General features: G+C 42.6%; 1 protein-coding gene across 1 annotated transcript in view; it reads left to right on the top strand.

Annotated features, from left to right (window-relative positions):
- LOC109304846 (centromere protein J-like) overlaps window positions 1-21,316 on the top strand; it is a 55,742-nt gene extending 34,426 nt beyond the window's left edge. Inside the window, exons 9-17 of the mRNA XM_019527672.1 lie at window positions 7,249-7,404; window positions 9,980-10,091; window positions 10,337-10,443; window positions 10,741-10,896; window positions 13,427-13,531; window positions 17,390-17,530; window positions 19,069-19,153; window positions 19,524-19,644; window positions 20,847-21,316. Coding sequence (XP_019383217.1) covers window positions 7,249-7,404; window positions 9,980-10,091; window positions 10,337-10,443; window positions 10,741-10,896; window positions 13,427-13,531; window positions 17,390-17,530; window positions 19,069-19,153; window positions 19,524-19,644; window positions 20,847-21,036 — 1,173 coding nt within the window. The 3' untranslated portion in view covers window positions 21,037-21,316. The remainder of the gene's footprint in view (window positions 1-7,248; window positions 7,405-9,979; window positions 10,092-10,336; window positions 10,444-10,740; window positions 10,897-13,426; window positions 13,532-17,389; window positions 17,531-19,068; window positions 19,154-19,523; window positions 19,645-20,846) is intronic.
- Window positions 21,317-21,667: the final 351 nt, after the last annotated feature.

Genomic DNA, 21,667 nt, shown 5'->3' with positions numbered 1-21,667 from the left:
CAGTGTTGGAGCTTCCGAAGGCCAGGAGGCTTATCCCAAAAGCTTTAATACCAAGCATGTACATTTGACCTGAGGGCCCTGATACACCTTACACTGTGAGCCAAACAAATGTCCATCGACTTGCTGCTAGCTTGAAGTGTGGAGAAGTCACACCTTCAGCCTGAGTGGCACATATATGAGGAGTGGCCACACCTTAATGGAACAGGAGCTGGGTTGCAAGGATCAGAGATAATTCTGCCCTGCTGTGGTGTAATTTTGAGCCACATAATAAGTGCTTTAAGCCACTTTAAGGTGTTAGTGTGCAGACAATCCAGGGGTTAAGAGCTCCAGGAGCTGCCCAAAATCACAGTGTAACAATGTCCTGAGAATCAGGAACACTTAACACTTCCTCTGATGACAAAGTTAAAAAAAAAAGAAAACCCTGGCCAAAAAGGCTAAGTAAAAACCCATGATAAAGTTGAGAGAAGGAATAAAGAAAATCACAGTTTCAAAGTAAATGCTTCAGGAACTGTGAATTAAAAAAATCCATGGACTGCAAATTCCTATAGTTTAGTAAGGTCTTCTCATGAACTGTATGAAAATATTGGCAAAATATTTTCTCTCTCAAGAGGTGGCTACTCATTTATTAAAGCTTCTCGAAGATATAAAGAATATTGGCATGTATTACTATGTATGTATGTATTTCAGCTCATATGCCTGTAGGGTAAAATTTTTATAGTGCCAAGTTAAGTAGTTAACTGGCAAAGTTTAATGGGAATTTGGTCATGTCAGTGGCCTAATCTTTGTATTTTAAACACTGTTAAGGAAAGGTCCTTTTCCTGTATATTGAACCAAATGAACTCTGTGTATCTTTCACTTCCATATTTTTTATTTTAAGTTTGCCAGTTAGCTACCAGTAAGAATAATTTGTATGCTTTCTGTTATGTTATTTTTAATATACTTTTTCTATCAATGTAAACATGTAAATGAACTAATAATATAGGATTTTAATCTGAAAACAACTTTAGCTATAAAAGGGATTGAGTGAAAATATATGCTCAGCTGAATTTCTTCTGGTTTGGGAGTTATCACATATGGAGTGGTGGTAATGTACCTCAACAGACCTCTTCCTGCACTGTATAAATATGTCATTATAGTCTTAACCAATAGTCCAATTGAATTGCTCTGATTTGCTTGCCTGAACTTTTATTTTTAAACCTAAATCAGTAAGACATTTTAAAAAGAGAGCGGGTAGGTGCTGTTGTTTTAGAGGCTACTACTCTGGGTGGCAGAAGGACGTCTCCAGCATGTAAAAATATATATAATACTTTAACAAAATGTGAACACTTTTCATCAGCTCATCTGTAGTTCTAAATAAAAGTGGCTAAGCATATAGATCAAATTTGTACAGAGAAAGGAGAGGATCAAAGGGTGATGCTCAAAATAAGCAGTATCTAAAATGTGCCAAGGCTTAGCAGGTGAGGCTGAGTGACTGAGAACCCCCCCCAGTGGATGTAACTGTTACAAGTACCAGTGTATCAGGCTGTAGCGTTTATGCAGGCTCTTGCCAGTGATGACCCTAGCACCAGTGGGGTGGCAGCAGGCAACAATATATATTAGCAATCGCAAAGTGAGTGTGTTGACAGACTTGTAGAAGGAGAATCCAACAATCCTGAAAAAATGAATGCATAAAATCCCTCAAGGTTACTATGAAGCTAGCAAAGAATAGGCAGAGAGAGTTTAGGACTATTTTGAATTATGAGGTATTTTGCTTTGTTAACTTGGGCAGGTGTTGGGGGCAGTGTGCGCCGTGCATAACAAATGTATGATAGTATGGATGCCAGATCTGCATGGGTTTAAACAGCTGTGTTTGGATGGAGGCAGATTGACTAAACCTTTGTTCATAGTAAGATAATAAAGGAGTGTACTGAATACAGATTTCCTAGGTCAAGTCAGTAATTTGCTACAGAGTAATACAGAGATAATGGGCCATTAGGCACAGCACCTCCCTGTCAGAGTAATAGTTCATAGTTATAAGATCCCTTTCTGTGCAGCTGATTTGCAGATTGTAACAAGAAAGTTTTAGTAGGTTTAAGCAATGATGGTTGTGATCATTTTTAACTTGGGAGCTAGTGTATCTCAGGATGCTTGATACATTATACATTCCAAATATATATATGTGTGCGTATGTATGTATGTATGTATATGTATGTGTGTGTGTGTGTGTGTATGTTGTGTGTATACCGTGCAAATGTGTACAAGATATCAGTCTAGATAGCAGGGAGACCTTGCGGGAACTTAAAGGTATAGAATATCCTATGAACTTTGTCAGGACCTTCATAGCTAAGCAGCTTGTGGGCATGCATTTGGTGGGAAAGCTGGAAGTAGAATTCACAGCTCACAGAGGCAAGCGAATGAGTGTGAAGGTGAATGCCTTGAACTTTAATTTTATCAATGCTTTAAATTTCTTACCCATGAACCTGGCAAAGATGCCTTGGATTTTGAAGGGCTTGGAGACTATTTTCAGCATTCATTGCTGAAGTTGGAGGGGAGAGTGTTAAATTGAAGTTATGACTTGCTCAAGGGGCAGGGGATTGTAGTCAGAATATTGCCAGAGCACATGTGGAAGACTATAGGAGGAACAGACAGGGACCTTTCTTAGTTAAAGAACAGCTTCCTCCATCCTTGGACCCCAGGGATTTTGTTTTTAGGGGCTTGGACTAATGCTATCTGTCTCTATTAGAAGCCTATAGCCAATAAGCACTAATTTTACCAGTTGGTACCTATAGGCAAACAAGGGTGATGAATACTCATTAGGATCCACTGAAATAATTGGTGACAACTTTGTCTCTATTTTGAAGTACTTTGTAACTGCCAAAATTAAACTATACCTTCTACAAGGACTATTTTGGCCTCTTCTCTGTTAAGGTAGATACCAGAATCACTGGTCCCTTTGTGTCTGCTGTGCAGCATCTAAACAGCAGCAGCCTTGCACATCCAGGCTTGATGAGATAAGGGTCATTGCAGGCATCTGCTATAAGGTGGAATCACAAGTAGTTATGAAGAGGGGGCACAGGTTGGTCAGAACCTACAAAGTCTGGAATTTTCTTTAAAACTCAGATAATGTGTTGTCTCAGCATGCCAAATTTAACCTCTGGCAGAAGCATGATGCATCCACATTTGACGCCTGGCATGCTGACATAGAAAAGCAAAAGCAGTGCATTAGTGAACACCATAAGAAAGAAGACATTAATTTACACAGAGATCAAATTGAGGCAAGCCTAGGTAAAAAGCAATTTTCTAACTTGTTTCTAAATTCCTTTTAAGAAAATTTTGGATGGAATTCAAGCCTAACATCAGGTTTGTGAGAAATCGTGACACACTTCTTAAGTGCCTCTTATGAGGTTTCTTTCTGCAAGTGAATTGATTATGAAACCATTTGTGTATTCATAAAGAAGCATTCTGAAATCACCAGCATGCTCATGACTGTATTCACTACTGCTTATGCTCATTTAGAGGTGCATATTCTATTGGACAAGGCTTAGCAATATTGCCTGCTCCATAATACAGACTAAGGTATTTGAAGGTGGTGAGGGATCCTCCTTTGCAGAATTATTTAAGGGACATGACAAGCAAGATATCACCACACCAGTACATTTACTAAGTTTGTGAGACATATTGGGAAGATCAGGTTTGAAAGCATGAAAGGTCAGTCTAAGAGTATTGCCTAGACCCTGTGCAACCCCCACAATCATAGACATAGAAGGGACCTTGAGGTTGTCAACCACTGGTCTCCAGACTGGATCCAGCTAAGTGAAGGTATCTGGTCCACAAAGCTGGTTTAGAAGCAGTAATCCTGTGGTGGTAGCTACCAAGTCAGGAGCACAGCACTGGCAAGAAATGTTTCATCTTCAGAACCAACTGTGCTAATCTGGCCCAGCTTGAAAGCATTGCTGCAGACTATCTACATGCAGGTGTCTGTATTCCTAACTAGAAATGCAATGATGTTCTTGAAACTGCTCCTTACTTCCTTACTCTCCAGGTAACCTGTTCCTATCTTTTTAAGTTTGATGTTATTTTCCTTTTTTCTTGCCGAAATCTCCCTCACTTCCTTGTTCTACCCTAACCTTAACCCTGTGCACTGGATCCAGTATGTGGGCCAGTCTGTGGGTCTAGTCCAGCCTACAGACTGGTCCTGAGCCCCTCATTTGGCTCATGAGACCAGATGGCTTCAGCCCCTGTGCTGTGTGTTCCTTGCACCAGACAGGGTCCACAGTCCTCATGCAGTACACAAGGCTGGTCTGAGACCCACAGACAGCACTGTGGGCTGGATAATAGAGATCGATCCAGCTTATGGGCTATACTTTTGACACCCCTGTCTTAAAGGACACAGAAAACAATTGATTCACTGTCCTCTTTATAACTCTTTACATATCAGAAGTCTAATAGCTTGCCCCCTTCAAACTGTACCATCTTTTTTTTCTACCACAACAGACTCCTGTGAAAACCCAGTAAAAATGCCTGAAGGAGACAGCAGGGTGTGAGAATTGATTTACTGTCAGTTTCTTTTTCAAATGTGGGTCTGCTGAATGAAAACATATCTAGTTGTGTGACAAGAACCTTTGAAAGCTACTTATTAAGGCCTCCCAACAGAAAGAAGATTATATTATGTTCATCCTCTGAGTTAAAAGCAGTAATTTCTGAAATACTTCTAAATGTCATAAAAGAGAAACAGTACTAACACAAAAACAAGCATCTCCCTTGAAAAAGACACCCAAATGCATAAAAAGTGTGTGAAATACTGAGCATTTGCCTAGGCTCAAAAAGACAGAACAAAAGAAAGAAAGCTTGTGAAACAGTTTGGGGAGTTCATTAATGTAGGGCGCAGACAGAAGTGACAATTTTTGCCCAATCTGGCCACAAAAAGCGATCTATAACTGTGACCCAACACAAGTGCCCAGCTGTAGACCACTTCAAAAATGGCCAATCGGGTGAAAATCTGAACCCTCATTGCGTGAGGGTTCAGACGAAGATGTTTCAAAACATAACGTCTTCTGTAACTTGTGTCTGCACTGCCTGCCAGCCTCTGAGGTGTTTTCAGAATGGGAGGGGGGAAAGAGAGTGGAGGGAGTTTGGTTTGGGGTTTTTTCAGCCCCAGCTGGAGGGTGTGGTGGGTGTACTGGACCCCCCCCCCCGAGGTGGGTGGGACTCCAAATCACACCCCCCTCCAGTGCCGACTGGGGAACCCCTAGAATGATCTCCCTCTGCTCCCTTTCCCACCTCCCATTCTGAAAACAGCTTGGAAAGCAGTGGCATCAGCTCTCTCAAAGGCCCTGACATGGTACCACATGTAAGAAAGTTTCCTTTGCATAAAGAACCTTTGATAAAATACTAGCTGTACAGGGTCCATGCTCACATGTGGCCAAACAGGATGCTTCTTCTCTATTGTCTCTATAACATAATCAAAAAACCTTTTACTTGGTCATATTGACAGCAACATTTGCAAAACATATTGTTGTTATTAGATTTTATAAAAAAAGCAGTTCATTCTTGATCTGGAGATGGGACAAAGGGCAAACAAGTTATAATCCTATGTGAACTCCCTGTTAGCAGGGCACATTCTTTATCAGCCATCTATACCAAATTCCTCTTTCCTGCTCTTCCCAGTTTCAAAGTCCAAATTCAGTGGGTCACTTCACCAGATGCATAGAAGCAACAAAACTAATATCATGATAAGTTTTAAGTTTGAGTTTCCAGTGAAGGCTTTTTTACTCATGGAAACAGCCATAACTGCTTTAGCTAGCTTATCCCCTGGTTAGTAATGTATCTGCCTGTGAGGATACTAACCAGCACTATCTCTGCAGGTTCTACAGGTATGTAATACATTTTTACTAACAGTTCCTCCTGTGTGTGATTAAATTTATTACTGTGAGTATGATAGTTTCACCTATACCACTAACACAGCAAAAAAAATCATTAAAACATATTGTATTAACCAAATGTTGGAACACAACAGATGTCTTTGAAAAATGGACATAAGGACCCATGCTGTGACAGGAGTAGGAATTTGCAGGCTTCTCTGTCCTTTCATATGACACATCTTTGTCCTGGACAAAAACATCTGATGGAACCTAGATTCATCCTCACAGGACTACCTACATGCAGGTTTCCAAAGGCCTATAGAAAAGCAGCATCCAGTTTTCAAGTATATCATACTTACTCAAATAGAAGATGGCCCTGATGATAAAATGACCCCCAAAATTATCCCTATGCCAACTGGGGGGGGGGCGTGGAGGGGGCTCATCTTGTATTTGAGTAAATATGATAATAGAAACCTGGATAAGTCATTATTTTAAAGATTTATTCAGTCTTAGTTTGTTCTATCCCTGTTCAATCTGCTTTGACTTCCAATACCCATCTACATTTTTTGTAATGTCTTGCATTCTTGAGCCTCACTGCTTTTGTTCAGATCACTTGGTAGCTCAGCGTGTTCATAAACAGTGCACTCCAGGCTCCATTTGGGTGAAAGGTAGCAGTCATATCCCTCTGGTTCTGAGACAACTTGGGGATTTTGAGCTCTAGGCATATTAGTGTCTCTCTTGCTTGATTGCTCTGTTAATGATAAAGGCCTTATGATGGCGGTGCAGGAATATATATATATTTTTTAGTGTTTCTCTGATGTCAGAAAATTGCTTACAGCCTTCAAGGAAGTTGGCCTCTTTCTCACCTTGAGGGTTTCCAGGATTGTAGTATTGAGCAGCTAGTTATCTGATCTATTTGGCTGGAGGTCCCATATCCCATAGCCCCCAGTACATTTCTGTTGAGGACTGCAAGGCCTGAATCAATCTCAGCAGATAGATCCATAGAGAGACAGAATGTGGAAGGGGTTAGGGGCACTGCCCTACCCCAGAAAATAGAAACAGGCACTAATGACATGCATCCTAGTGGTTGCAATATTGAGGTAGTATCTAGTGAAGGGATTTTTGAGCCCATGGATTACTTTTAACTGGTCTGACAGTTGTGGCTAGGGGGAAACTGTCCAATTAATGGAATGGTAACCCTGAAGTTAATATTGTCTCATTTTGTTATCCAGTCTGAGAGAGAGAAGTGAAAAGCAAACAAGCAGCATAAATACTGAAATAGTAAAGTGTCGTCTTCTGAATTTCTGAAACAACTACATTATTTATACTCACATTACATAAGGATTGCAGTGACATTTTTTAAACATTACATTGTCCATTTAATGCAACAATATTCAATATCTTCTAGGCAGCAAAAAGTGCACTGGAAAAGACTGAGTCTTTAAAATCAGTAACAAGGGAACAGAGAGAGATATCATCTGATCACCTCCATAGCAGAAGTGCAACACCCGCTGGTAGGAGAACACCCCATGCAGGAAGATTAACACCATTTGAGCCTGATAAGGTAACAAATCAGTACTGATTTTCATTATTTATAGTTGCAGTGCAATGTTCAGCAACCTTCGTTGGGATCATAGTCCCTTTATGACATATGCTGTAGAAGAGAGCTAGGCCTGTGGAGCTTACAAACTAGAAAGACAAGTAACCTACATAAGGAATGGGAGAAACAGAGCATTAGAAAGCAGTTAGCTCTGGTTTTGTAATGAGCTACCAAATGTTGACTTTCCCCAGCTGCCTCTCAGCTTAGCCATTAGCAGAGACCTGGTTTTCTCTGTTTAAAAATCCAAAATTCTCTGATAAAAATTACAAGTTTTATGATTAAAAACCCTAAAATTTGTGATTAAAATGAAATGCCACTATATATATATAGGTATCAGTTGAACACAATGTTTTATCAATATATCTACAATTTTAAAGCAGTTTGGAAGCCTACCAGTCCCTCAATCACTGTAATAAATCAATTTTAAATTTTGGCATTTAATTTTGGGTTTTTGCTCACCAGGATGCAGGTCCAGCTGCCCCTTCTCCCCTGCTTTGTGGTGCTAAGCTGCCCTGATATGCTGGTCCCCTGCCCTTTCCATTATCCCTCACTCCTGACCCACAGCCCCTGCAGCCTTGCTGGTGCCCCTCACTCCCCACCCACAGCTCCCCCGTCCCTCCTGGTGCTCCTCCCTACCCACAGTCCCACTCCTCCCGCTAGCTGCCAAAGCTACGGGGCCAGGCACTTGGGTTCACAGCTCCCTGCCCCACCCCCCCATCAGTGCTTGAGTCCCAGCGGCTGCTCACAGGATGTGGCAGCTGCTGTGGCAGAGTAGAGCATGGAGCCTGACTCCCCCTCCCCTGTGGGCAGCATGGCCAAAGTGGAGTCTGTAGTGTGGGGGTGTAGGCTTCCTGTTGTGGGCTTAGGTGGGGGTGGACCAGCTCCCCACCACTGTGCGCCCTCCTGGGATGCAGTCTGGGGGCACATACCTCCCAGACTTGTGAGTGGGGCAGGGGCAGGTGCGGGCTGCCCACTGCAGGCTTGGGCTCCCTGCCCTGCTGCCCTTCTCTCAGGGCCTCTGCATATGTGGTAGGGCAGAGCAGGGTCCAGCACCACCACTGTGAGCCATGTGTCACCATGGTGAGGTTCCATCCATGCTGCCATCCCTGCTGTTGCTGGGCAGGCAGATGACACTTCACCATGGCAGTGCAGGGCTCCCAGCAGTGCTAGCACTGAGCTTCCCTGCCCCTCCCTGTTCTGCTCTGCAATGCCAGGTCCTGTCTGCTGGGCCATGGAGGCCCCAGAAGGAGGGAAGGAGGGCAGGGAGCCCTGAGCCCACAGCAGGAAGCCCACCCTACCCCTGTCCCACATACAGATCTGGGAGGCATGTGCCCCCCATATCCCTCCTCGGAGTGTGTGCAGCAGTGGGGAGCCAGCACCCCCCCCTCCCCTGCCCCCCAAACGAGCCACCCATGGCTCTGTTCTGCTTACTGCCTGGGCCTTATGGCCGCACATTCCAGCAATGAGCCCCAAGCCCCACACACTGCCCAGGCTGGGCAGCAGCCCCAGGCCCATCCCCAGCCCCTACCCTGCCCAACCCCCTCCCTTACTATGGGGGCCTCAATTCCACCCCTCCCCCACCAGACTTACTTGCAGGGAGCTGCTCACCAGGATGCCTGGTAGCCATGTTCCAGGAAAGAAAAGGAAGAAAGTTTTTCCTCTTAAAATGAGACAATCTGCCTTTTCTGCATTTTACCATGGCAAACAGAAAACTCAGATCCCCAACCATTATGTACAGGTTACTCTTTGTGTTGCCTCACAATCAACATTTTTACCTTGCTATGTTGGAGTGATGGAAGAAATTGCTCCTGTTATGCATTTTCTGGTTAATTTCTGCAGAACCAGAAAGGAAATTATGTGTCTACTGCTCAGTCTTCCTTCATTGTCCATCCTTTTCTTCAGTCCTTTCATCAACACATACCTTAAGCTTTCCCTATGCAAGGATTTATTCAGGAAGTAATATTCTTGATTAACTGCATGCATAGATACTCTTACAATGCGATAAGTATGCCTTGTTCATTTTCATTGTAAGTACTTGTGCACACTGATTCTAGAACCAATATGCCTTGTTCCTGGTTACCTTAACCCACTCTTGGGTGGGCTTACTAGGAACAAGGCATTTTTACTTTAGAATAAAAGTATCCACACATAGCATTACTCAGGAATAACTAAAAAGAATATAGGCCTATAAGGAATCTCCTGGATCATGAAGTCTGTCCTCTTAGTGTATACATTATATATTTCTATTAGCAAATTGTTTTGGAATAGTTTTTCATGGATTGTGCCTTCCGTACACACAGCAAGGAGGTTCAGTGTAGTTTTGTGTCAAGTCAAGAACCTTTAGGCATAGAGGTGGTTCTTCAAGTTAGGCCTGAAAGGGTCGCTAAAAAGATGCTGTCAACTGTGACTCAAATCCAAGAGAAATTACAGTTGCAGCTTCAGAGGACATCATCTCTGACCAATTGTACACTGAGAATTCCCAAGTTACAGCAATGGTATGAACGATTCCATATGGTGATCCCTCTCCATTTTGATTCAGGTCACACATCGACCCTCTTATACTGAACCAAGAGCTTATGGATGGAAGTCACTTGTGCCAGTCTCCCACCCAAATGTGTTTAAGGACATTAACTCATCGTCTTACGTAAAAGGTAACTTTTTTTGGAAAGCATTATTGCTACCAGCTGTAATCTACAAGTGAGTCCATTGCATCTTTCTTTTGCTCTAGGAAGGGGCAACACTCCATGTTGCTGTAAATAAGAATGAACTTGCCTCTGCAGTAAAATGGGTTGAATGTGGGAGTCAGCATTTTCTTTAATGAACTTTGAAAAAGGTGTGGAACAACCTTAAACTTCAGCATTTTCATATGCCCTCTGTTGTTTTTTTCACCTGGTAGACAGGTATTCATCTAACTCAGGTAGTTCGGAGGACATGCCTGTCTTGCACAGCCAGAATGACAACATATGTAGCTCAGCTTCCTGCAGTAACAACGAGGAAGCACAGGTATGTTTGTGTGTGCAACAGCGTGATGATCCACTAAGTTTTAAGACTTCAGCTTCCACAGACAGCATGCTAAGTCCTAGTTCCAGTTTAATGAATGGCAAAATAGCACTGATTTCAGTGGTACCAGTAATCTATCTACTTTCCTTTCTCACCCATTGTTTGGCAGTGGGCTCTATTTTTTAAAATATTGTCTTATTTTACAAATGTCGTTATAGATTTCTTTATCAAAGTAGTCCCATGTAACAGTTTGGCATAAGCAGGTTTACAGACTAACTAATCTATATTTTTTGGACACAGGAGAAAGAGAATCTTAGCTTTAAAAAGGCTCAAAAATCCCTGAAACCTTTGACTAAAACTACCTCCTTGACTGCCTCCAGAAAAAATGGCATAACTTCAAGTACCAGCACAGCACCTACAGGAGGTTCTCAAAACTTTCTGGATGCTGAAGCAAAGGTTTGAATTTACTTGAGATACTGCCTTTTGTGCTGATTTCTGACAGTACCAGCTCCAGTCATGCCATTGTGTGCTGCGCTAATATGTTTCATCAGTCCACTCAAAATGAAATTCATAGATTCATTCATTGATTCATAGGTGTTAGGGGCTGGCAAGGACCTCACAAGATCATTGGGTTCAGTCCCTCTGCACTTGGACACCATTTTCGCATGAGCAAAAAACAAATTCCCCATTTCAACCTTCTTTCCTAGCCACTCTAAAATAGAACATTTCTTTCATAAGTTAATATTAGCTGAGAGTCTTCTAAAAGTTCAGGCTTTCTTATTGCCTGATGAAAATGTGTACAATATTGTGAGATAGGAAAGAAAGTTTTTTCTATCTACAAGACTTATCTGCTCACAGCTCCCATGCAAAGCTCAAAGAAGGAAAAGTAAATATTTTATTCTCCCCCCTACAATTTAGCTGCCACTTCACAGCTGTGCAGTGTGTGTTTTCCATCTGTTGCCTGACATTGCTAATGTACTTCCCAAGGCTTTGCTGCAAAGGCAGCACTCAGAGGCTTTTGAGATGTCTTGAAATAGATAGGCAGGCAGCAGACTAAAAAAAAGCCAAACTGATTTGGGTTGTAGATAGATCTGGACAGGGGAGAGAAATAAGAATAGGAGGCAGTTGCATTTGAGAAGGGAAGCCACTGGGAAACATGTCAAGAAAGTAATGCTGAAGCTGAGGGAGGGCATTATATTAGTGGTAAAGGATTAGGCCTTGCTAAAGAACAGTGCAGAGGATAGACAGCTTTGGGATGTGGCTGGCAGTCTCAAGAGTTGGTGTACCTTTCCCCATAAACTCTGTGGAGTTGGGCCTTGGCCCTCCTGTTGGGCACCTGAATGCATCCCTAACTGGAAAAGAGAAATACATTGTGTTCCATTGTACTCCTACCTCCAAAATAAATGGCATGCTCCCTGACTATAGGTGATATCAGCTGAAACTGATTTGTGGCACTGTGAACTTAAGTCTCATTTACATTGAGAACCCTTTACACCCTTGATGTTTGTACTGTTGCCAGAGTAGTGTAAATGAGAACTGGACCTCACCCTTGGGTACCACAGGCATATGAGGCACCCTTGTGTACTTGGCTCCCATGGCAATGGCTTTTTAATTAAGAATGCATTATATTGAAAGCTTGCCTAACTTTGGACCAATTGCATGGTTGGAACAATAAAAGATATCACTGAGGAAAACCCTTGCTTCTTGCACATTTACCCTCTCCACAGGTGTGTGCAGGGGCATGCGTTTGCCATGGCACAAATAGCAGGAGCACAAATTTATGTTCCTGCTTTTTGCCACTGTGCACACCCCTGCATGTGGAGTTTGCTGCAGGGCAAAATGGTCCACTTCGGAGAAACTACCATTTCCCTGCTCCTAGCTCCTGGCCTACTGGAGGATCCAAGGGATACCTAAACCAGTGGAAATGCCCTGGCTGGCAGCCAGAGCATCTTCCTGGAGGACCCAGACTCCAGTTGCTCTGGCAGATGCACCATGCCACTTTTTTTTGCAGCGTTTTTTTTTTTTCATTCCAGGAGTTATCAAATTTTGGTGCTATGCTACAAATTTTCAGTAAAGTGAAACAGCTTTGAGGTGCTGCAAACCACATGTGCATGCTCATTTGGATGTGCTCCCTTTTGAAAAATTTACTTTCAAAGTGTATTGTTTGGCTCTCTCCTTCCCCTTAAAATTGTCCCCTCAGGCCAAATCTAGATGAGTGTGGATGTTTGGTTCCTTAGGGACAACTAGTGGTGGTGCACCTTGTGCAGTCAGTAGTTGTGCCCAGGGAATACCCGTCAACGTGCACTGTGGCTCATGGCAAGTTACCCCAGATTGGGTAGGGGAGGCTGGGGCCAGCACTGAGCTGGCCCCAGCAGCCTTACCTAGGGTCTTGGGGGCCTCCTGGGGCTGCAACAGTGGCTATCCTGCCACTTGGAGCCTGGCTGGAAGCTGTAGCATGGCTCCACCAGCTCTGGTTTTGAGCAGCAACACACTGTCCCCACATACACCACTCATTTTTTTGTGTCAGTTTTTTTAACCTCTGGATATCCAGGAGTGAATCCTTTCCCTCCCCCCGTCCTGCTCCCTAGCAGCACAGAGAACAACTGAACATGTGGTATGTGGCACTGCAGATGTGTCTTTGGCACCACATACCACATGGCCACACTAGTTTTGAAGGCAGCCTCTGTGTCATTTTGTTTGCTTTGAGGCAAATGATGTGAGTGAACTTTCTGATTTAAAAATGAGAAGGGAACTTAATGAGAAGGAAACCAAAGAAGCATAAGCGCTGCCACAGAGAAAATGAATTGGTTCTTGCCACAGATTCTTTTTCTGAAAGAACAGTCTTTTACTGTATGTCCCATATATTGACCTTTGACATGGATTGGTGTTTATAATGGTTACATAGAGAGTTATATTTTCTGATTAAGGCTATTGAAAATATTAGCAAAAGTCTTTGTTTCAATAATGGCATACAATGTTTTTGTAGAATTTGCTGCCAAAGTCATCGTTATCAAGAAGGCAATCACTGTATGAAGAAAGAAAGAAGAATGATAAGGAGGTGCGAGAAAAAATAGAGTATCCAGATGGAAAGGTGAGAGATCCTGGATGTGTGACTATATGGAAAAGGTGACTAGGATGAAAAAGGCAACCTCTGCTATAGGGTTTGAATTACTATTATGTACCTTGAAAGGAACATTTTGCAAATTAAGTTTCTTTTCTCCACAAATGTGAACATCATGACATGTCTTTTCTTGGGCTAAGTACAGGCAGTGAAAAAGCCTGAGGATGAGTTGCTTCAGTCTTTGTAGGATAGTCTAAACTGCAGAGATTAAATTGAAACAGAAGTAAACAGACATTTGTGTTTGATTCAGGAAATGCAGCCACATGCCTGCAGTGGCTCAGGCCAGAAGCCAGGGGGTGCTAGAGCATGGCTCTCTGGCATGTAGTCAGCATGGATTGTATGTTTGCTTCCCCTTCCTGCTGCCCCTGGGGTCCCTGGGATTTGCGGTCCAAAATCACAGCAGCAGGACTATGCAGCAAGGGTGTGCAAAACGAGCCCTATTCGATTTGGATTTGGATTCAGCCCAAATCAGGGACAGTGATTTGATCTGTTGATTCAGATCACTGTCCCTGATTTGATTCGACTAAATCCAAATCTGATGGTTCAATGCTGATTCGGTGAATCAGTGATTTGGACACAGCTTTAAAAGTTTTTTCTATATACCTTGAGGTAGCAGGTGTGGCTCATGATCGCTGTGGTGCTGGGGTGGATGAAGCATCCCACTGCAGTGCAGGGGGCCCTCCATGTGCTCGACAGTGAACCCAGAAGTGGACCGGAATTACTTCTGGTCCACTTCTGGGTCCACCAGGGAGCACAAGCCCCTCTCCCCCCTCACCCCGTCCCCTCCCCAGGCCCAGTGATTGGCTGCAGAAGGACCCAGGCGACACCAGTTGCCAAGTCGTTGGGGGGCCCCAGCATGCTCCCTGGTGGACCCAGAAGTGCTTCTGGTCCACTTCCGAGTCTGCTGCCAAGCGCGCTGGGGAGCCCCTGGTGCTTCTGAGGGACACTGCATCTGCCCCAGCACTGCAGTGTTCAGAGCCCCTGCTACCTAGAGGTATGTAGAAAAAACATTTAAAGCTACATCTGAATCACCAAATCTGTTCGAATCTCTCCAAATCAATTTGGAGGGTTCCAAATCGATTTGAAGGGATTAAAGGGTCCTCTGATTCAATTCAGATTTGGAGATGCAGCCACTGAATTGGGCCGAATCTCCGCCGAATCCAATCAGGGATTGAAGCTTCGCACAGCCCTACTATGCAAGGTTGCTCATCACTTCTTCCTGCTTCCAGGTGCCTCTGGGATTTGTAGCCCACAGTCACAGCCAACAGTAAATTTGAGCAGGAGAAGGAGAGTTTAACCCCTCTCCCTGGCCCCAGACCCCAGCCAGCTGTGGGGGGGTAGTCCCCCCCACCCAGACTAGGCTGCATCCCTAGCTGGGCTTGCCCTCTCCCACCCACTTTGTCAGCCAACCCTCACTGCTTTAGCTAGGGAGCAGAGGGGCAGGGCCAGCCCTGCTCTCGGGAGCAGACAGCATAGCCCATCCCAGGGCTGCAAAGCATGCTGGAAAGCTGGGGGACTGTGATTTAACTTGAACCAGGAAGGGGTCTGGAACAGAAGTTTCATAAATCAGTTTGACCCAAATCAGTTAAGTCTGAGACTACATTCAACCAGGTTTACCTTAAACCGGTTTCAGCCATTTTGACAGTTTCTGATCACTTAAACAGGTTTATGTAACTTCTGTCCCTAGCCTTAATGATCTAAGACTATAATGGACTGTGAATCCAGGCAGCTTGGTCCTCTTCCCAGCTGTGCCATTGGTTTTCAGTGTAATCTTTGGGATGTCTTCCCTGCTTTAGTTGCCCTGTTAGCAAACTGGAAGTAATGATAACTACCATGTTTAGGTGAAAATCATCTACTTAAGCAATGATTGAGCTTTGAAAAATAAAGATTAAAGACAGTTTCTTTTTGTTTATTTTTCTTTTGAAGTGATTCTAGTGCTAGAGAAAAATTACAGCTCTGGTGACTTAAAGCCTTCTACTGCACACAGATTAGGTACAGATGAAGTAGTGACAGTGGTGGCACTCTCTCACTGTACGTAAATAATGATCTTCAGAGGCCATCTCAGTTTGTACTTGGAAACTAGCTCATTCATTCTGAGACTGGCTGTCCCAATAAACTAGTATCAAAAACAGTTGTATCACTTAGGTCTGTGGAGCAGCACTAGTTCTAGTACCTTCACAGGAAGCATATCTGATGTCTGAACTCATTTCAACTACCACTTCTGTTATTTATCCAGGCAGTCCTGTCTTGTTCAACTCTTTCTTCAGTACTAATTTAGAGAGAGACACATTCTTTGCAACTGCTGTCAGCTCTGGGACAATTTTCGCGTGTAAATGGAGTTTAAAACATGTGACAACAGTTCATTTTTTTATTTCTGTTCCTTCTTTGGCTTTTCTGCTAATACTACCAGTGATGCTGTCAATTCATGCCAGTTGTTGTAGTTTTTGTGATATAAGCATCCATCAGTGAAGGCTGGTCTGAAACCACCCACTTTTTATAGTTCATGTTAAGTGGACTTTTGGAAAGTTCTGCCTATCATAGCTCCTTCTTACAAAAATGTCAAATGCAGTAGTTCAGCAGCTTGAAAGAAAATAACTGAAAAGAATTGGCCCACACTTTTTCACTGCTGTATTAAATTAATAAAATCATGAGATGGGCTGGCCTTTTTGTGGGGCTGGAGTGAGAATTTTATGGTATTAGAGCAGGAGAAAAACAACAATTCCTGCCCTAAAGCACATGGGCTTGCTAGTAGCAATATTTCTTGTTTTAAATTGCTCTTAAGAACAATTTTAGTTATTAACCTCTAATGTTTAAGTAAAAATGTATTTGAGGAGAAATGTGACCTTAAGAAATAATTTTTCTGCCTGTTTTCAGAAAACCCTAGGTCCCCCTTCCCCTAAATGTATTTATTGTTCCTCTTTGTTGTGGGAGACCTTCCTTCCCCATCAGGGAATCTCTGATGATACCGGAGCCATAGGGTAATATTAAGGAACAAGTTATTCTGACTTCTCCACTGAGATTTTACTAAATGTGGTCTATTATGTAAATCAGTGTAAGCTGAACAAAAGCAGACACCCAAGCAGCTCCAGCAAAGATGACTTGAGTTAACTAGAGGCTGTGCTAGACAGCAGATCTTGTCTGAAACATCAGCTGTAGAAACATGCACTGGTGACATGTTTCTTCTCATCAAGAGCTTTGGCAGGATTTTCTAGGAGTTCTCTGCATGCAGCAAAGTTAATTTATATAGAGCTGATGCACTTCTGATGGAGTTACATTATCTGGAAATACGACAATACCTATTTTTTGTTCTCACCCTAAAATAACTCATTGAGCCCCATCATTTTGGTCCTCCTTTATTCAGGTCTCCTAGATGATTTCATTTCTTCTGACTTGCATGCAGTATAGATACAGAATACAAACTGGAACTAGTGCATGGTTGTCAAGGCCTTAGCTCATCACAATGGTGTGGCTAAGGAATCTCTGTCTTTCACAGAATCACAGTGCTCCCTTACATTATTAAACTTGAGTTGTCTGATACAAAAAACTACCTGGCCAGCCTCTTGCAAGACAAAAGTAGGATTTATATAAAATAGATGTCTAATGTTTAGCTGTTTCCTGGCACACAGGTTATGCAGAAATTACTTAATGGAGTAGCAGAAGTAGGCTATGAAATACTGTGATGTAGCTGGGAGTCCCTCTGTTAATTAAGTATTGGGGGTTATTCTCCTTTGGGTTACACAAGTGCCATTTCACTGACTGCACAGAGGCTGCACTGGTATTTCTAGGAGCCAATTCTGGCATGGCTTGTTTTTATTTGTGTGCTTAAAGGTTGAAGAGGTACTTATTGATGGCCGTAGAGTCATTACTTTTCGCAATGGTACCAAGAAAGAGATCAGCGCTGATAAAAGGATGACTGTGGTTAGCTTTTTCAATGGAGATGTGAAGAAGATCATGCCAGACCAGAGAGTGGTATGTAAACATTTTGGCTTTCCTTTTTTTCAAGGAAGAAAAGCTTTTATATAAATTGTGAAAGTGATTTGTATGACATTTTTGGGCAGTAGGGAAGGAGAACATTTTCATTTGGGATCTAAATGAGAAGGGTGGTAGTGAACTAGGCCAGGCAGGCTGTTCCACAAAGAAAGGGAAGCATGGAAGAGGATGTAGGCTAGCAACTAAGCAAGGAATAAATACAGCATTGTTGCCAGCATCTTGGGTGGACAAGTGGAGGGGGACATGTGAGACAAGGTAGGGGGATATGTAGCTCTTTGGAACAGGGATTGTTTCCTCCTTACATATTTGTACAGGGTCCAGAGCAATGGGGCTGTCTTTTGGGTGCTGCAGTAATAATGATTATGATAATAGTAATGCAATGATGACCTCATAGTAATGAAATGTCAGCTGGGATATAGATTTGAGGGATACTTTGAGATAAAGATGAATATTTTAGTCCAAATAAAGTGTGTTAATAGGAATGATCCAGTGGTCAAGGAAGATCATTTTAACAGCTGTATGTGTCTGTTTTTTGCTATACTTGTTCTTTATGCTGCTAAGTATGAGCACAGTGCTTGAACCATCACACCACAGGTTAGGTATTATGCATGTCTCCTCTTGAAGCTGAGCCACTACATCTTGCATTTAATAGTCACTGGTTAGAGAGCAATGAGGAAGTTTCTGCTGTATTGGAAGTAAGACTCCAGTCTAGAACCTGCTCCCTTCAGGGCAGCATCTGTTCCACTGGGCCACAGACCCTCCAGGTGGCTCTTATATTTGTATAAACACATATTGCCCTCTCCTGGCAGTGCAGGGGGGCACATTAAGTAGTACCATACTGGGTCAGAACACAGGCCAGTCTAGCCTATGTATATCATATTGGCAGAGTGAATCCTGAGTGGACGAGTATGTATGCAGAACCTACCCAGACTGATTTTCCCCCTGCCCCTCCTCTCTTCCAGCTTCCAAAGGAGGGGGTGAATAATGCCTAACCTGTAGTGTGGTCGTTAGAGCACTGTGCTGGGAAGTCAGAGAGAGGGAGTTAAATCTCCTTTAGATGAGAGGGTCTAGAACCTTTCTGGGTGACTATCATAATAACTCAGCTTAAATATGGATAGAGTCCTCTTCTACCTGTTTAATACCTGCCAACCATAGGGAGGTTTGTCTGGCTAGAATTTTGTGACTAAGACGCATATGGCTGGAAAGCCACCATTTTGAGTGCACAATAGGTAAATGAATTCAACACTCAAAGTGGGGTAGGTTGTAGCCATGTTGGTCTAAGGACATAGGCAGACAAGGTTCTTTGGGTGAATATGATAACTTTTACTAGACCAATTTAAATCTAAATTTAAACTTAAATTTAAGTTGGTCTAATAAAAGATATCAGATTCACCCAAAGAACCTTGTTCAACACTCAAAATCACTTTTCCAGGAGAGTTTTTTTAGGTACATTTATTATAATCATATTACTATGAAAATATTGTGAGCAGACTACAAGCCCTTCACTATGCTTGCAGACTTATTTCTATGCAGATGCGCAGACAACCCACACCACTTATCCAACTGGCTTGGAGGTGCTGCAGTTCCCTAATAATCAAATAGGTATGTAACAGCTTGTAAACTTGACTACTTTTGCAGGATTGTTTTATTATTCTGACCCTGGCAGACTGGGATGTGTCTCTGGGTTTGATTGTATAGTTTCATTGAGTTGTTATGTGATAATGGGCAAGTCATTAAGTCTCTTTGTACCTCTCATTCTCCGTCAATAAACTTCAAGCCAGTGATACTTGCTTTGAGATCTACTAAGGTAAAAGTACCATTTACATGCTTATCATTATTGTTATTTGTTCTTTTGTTTAGTGGTATATCATCTGTGCTACCTTTCCCTCTGTTATGTTCAGTAAAAGAATATAATGTAGTTTCAAAGAAACCAATAATGGGGGAGTTTCTAAGCAGACTTTTTTTCCTACAGAAAAACACCATCCTGATGGCACCAAAGAAATTGTGTTCCCTGATCAAACAGTGAAACGTCTCTGTAATGATGGACTGGAGGAAACAGTTTTTGCAGATGGTACTTTAGTAAAAGTAGAAAAGTAAGTTTCATGCAAGATGTCATGAACTGGACATAGAGCGTATGTGTAATGGTTAGATTTGAGTAGTGAGCGAATTCATAAAACTTTAGATGGATTCTTAGAAAATGACATCTTACCAAGGGCATGTTAATTGTGTTCTAAGTGTATGCAGATTTATTGGAGACCTTTGACAGGATGGAAGGAAGAAGGATTTGGAATATAATTAGAGGAATGTGGCCACCAAAATGAGGTGTTGGGATTTATTGTCTACTGCCTTGCACCTTGTGTAGTCACTTCTAGCTGGACTGAGTGGGTCCTAGTTTGGTCTCATAGCACCTTACTTGCACTTTGTGTGCACTCACCTTGTGTAGCTGTAAATGACTGACATCACATGCAAGGTGCTGTCAGGCATGCCATGGTTAGAGCACAGAGGGATTGAAGATCAGGAGCCCTGGCTCTGTCCCTACCACTTCTTACAAGTTACACCTGTGCCTCCGTGAGAAATGTGCAATAACAGAAATAGTACTGTCCTATGCATAGCTCATAAGAGCACTGTGACAATTGCTGTTTGTAAAGTGCCTTGAGGTCCTTGGATGAAGAAAGCTGTGCAAATGCTGATTACATTATTCATTGTTATTTCAGTTACACTTATGAACTTAAGAGTCTGTGTGATAAAGATCTGATTGTGAGAACTGCTGAGGGCTATTATCCACCTGTAAATGCCATCATAGTTAGATGGTTGATGGTCTGAAATGAAATGAAATTGTCACAGGGAAGCTTTTCCATATAACTTTATGTTCCACTCTCACTGCTGTAAATCAGTTCTATTCACACAAAGACAGTCTCAGCTGTGCTTTTCCCTGAATCTCCTGCAGTGGAGAAGGCAGTACATAGGTTAGAGTTTATCCCTGGTGGCACAGGGAGATATCAGTTACAACTCCTTGCACCAGCTGAAACTCGTACACTAAATGAGGGATTCACTGGGAGTGAAATCAGACACACAACTCTGACTTCTTCTTTATATCTTTTACCATATTTCTCCACGGCCCCATGCTATCCTGGCCAATGCTGATCCCTCTGGAGGAGGTCCCAGCCATCAGCAAAGGTGATACTGCTGCAGCTTTCTGTTCTTGCAGTTTCTCCCCGGTATTTTCTGCTGCCAAGAACTGTGTTAGGTTATACTGTAGACTGTGGGATGCATCTGGTCCTCTTGTTGTTTTCAGAAATGGAGATAAAGTGGTGATATTCAGTAATGGACAGAAGGAGATTCATACTGCACAGTTCAAGAGGAGGGAGTACCTTGATGGCACAATAAAAACTGTGTACTCCAATGGACGACAGGAGACAAAGTATTCCTCTGGACGGGTTCGAATCAAAGATGAAGAAGGCAATATCATCCTTGATAAGAAGTGATTCATCTCCCTGATGTGCCAGGTTATATGTAGGTGGTCTGTCCAGGCTAGTTTGATATCTTTATCCCTCGGAAGCGCACAACTGTTACATGATTCTTTCTTTGTCTCCTTACCTGTTTTTCTGTTCCCTGAAATAACTAGAACCTGGCCTTGGAATATTTAAGTTCTTGCTTTTCCAAATGAACATGCTGGGTTGAATTTTATTTATGCTCAGTGGGTGTGTCTACACAAGACACTTACTGCACATTAGTGTAATAACAATGTGCAGTAGTGTGTCACAACAAAAACTGTGCTAATACCCTATTGCACAGTGTTATTAGGCTCATGCACAGTAAACGTCACTAAATAACCATGTGCTGGCACTACTACACAGTAACTCTAATTACTGTGCATTCAGTTACTACTTCATTAAGGAAGTACTAAACTAAATGCACAGTATATAAGGGGCATTAATGAACATGTAGTTGCGCCCACTGAATGTTAGGTGCTTAACCTAATGGGTAAGCCTAATGGGTGAGCATCTCATGAATGAACTGCAGTCATCCCCACCTCACACAGATACTAACACACCAATGCTCCTTTTCATAGGAGCATTTGCCTGGTGATCATGGCCAAAATGTCCCTTCTCTCTA

Source organism: Gavialis gangeticus, unplaced genomic scaffold (genome assembly GCF_001723915.1).
Source record: "Gavialis gangeticus isolate Ggan-Ray unplaced genomic scaffold, GavGan_comp1, whole genome shotgun sequence".
Lineage (NCBI taxonomy): Eukaryota > Metazoa > Chordata > Crocodylia > Gavialidae > Gavialis > Gavialis gangeticus.
Note: the sequence above shows the minus strand (reverse complement) of the source record. Positions and strands in the feature narration are given on the sequence as shown.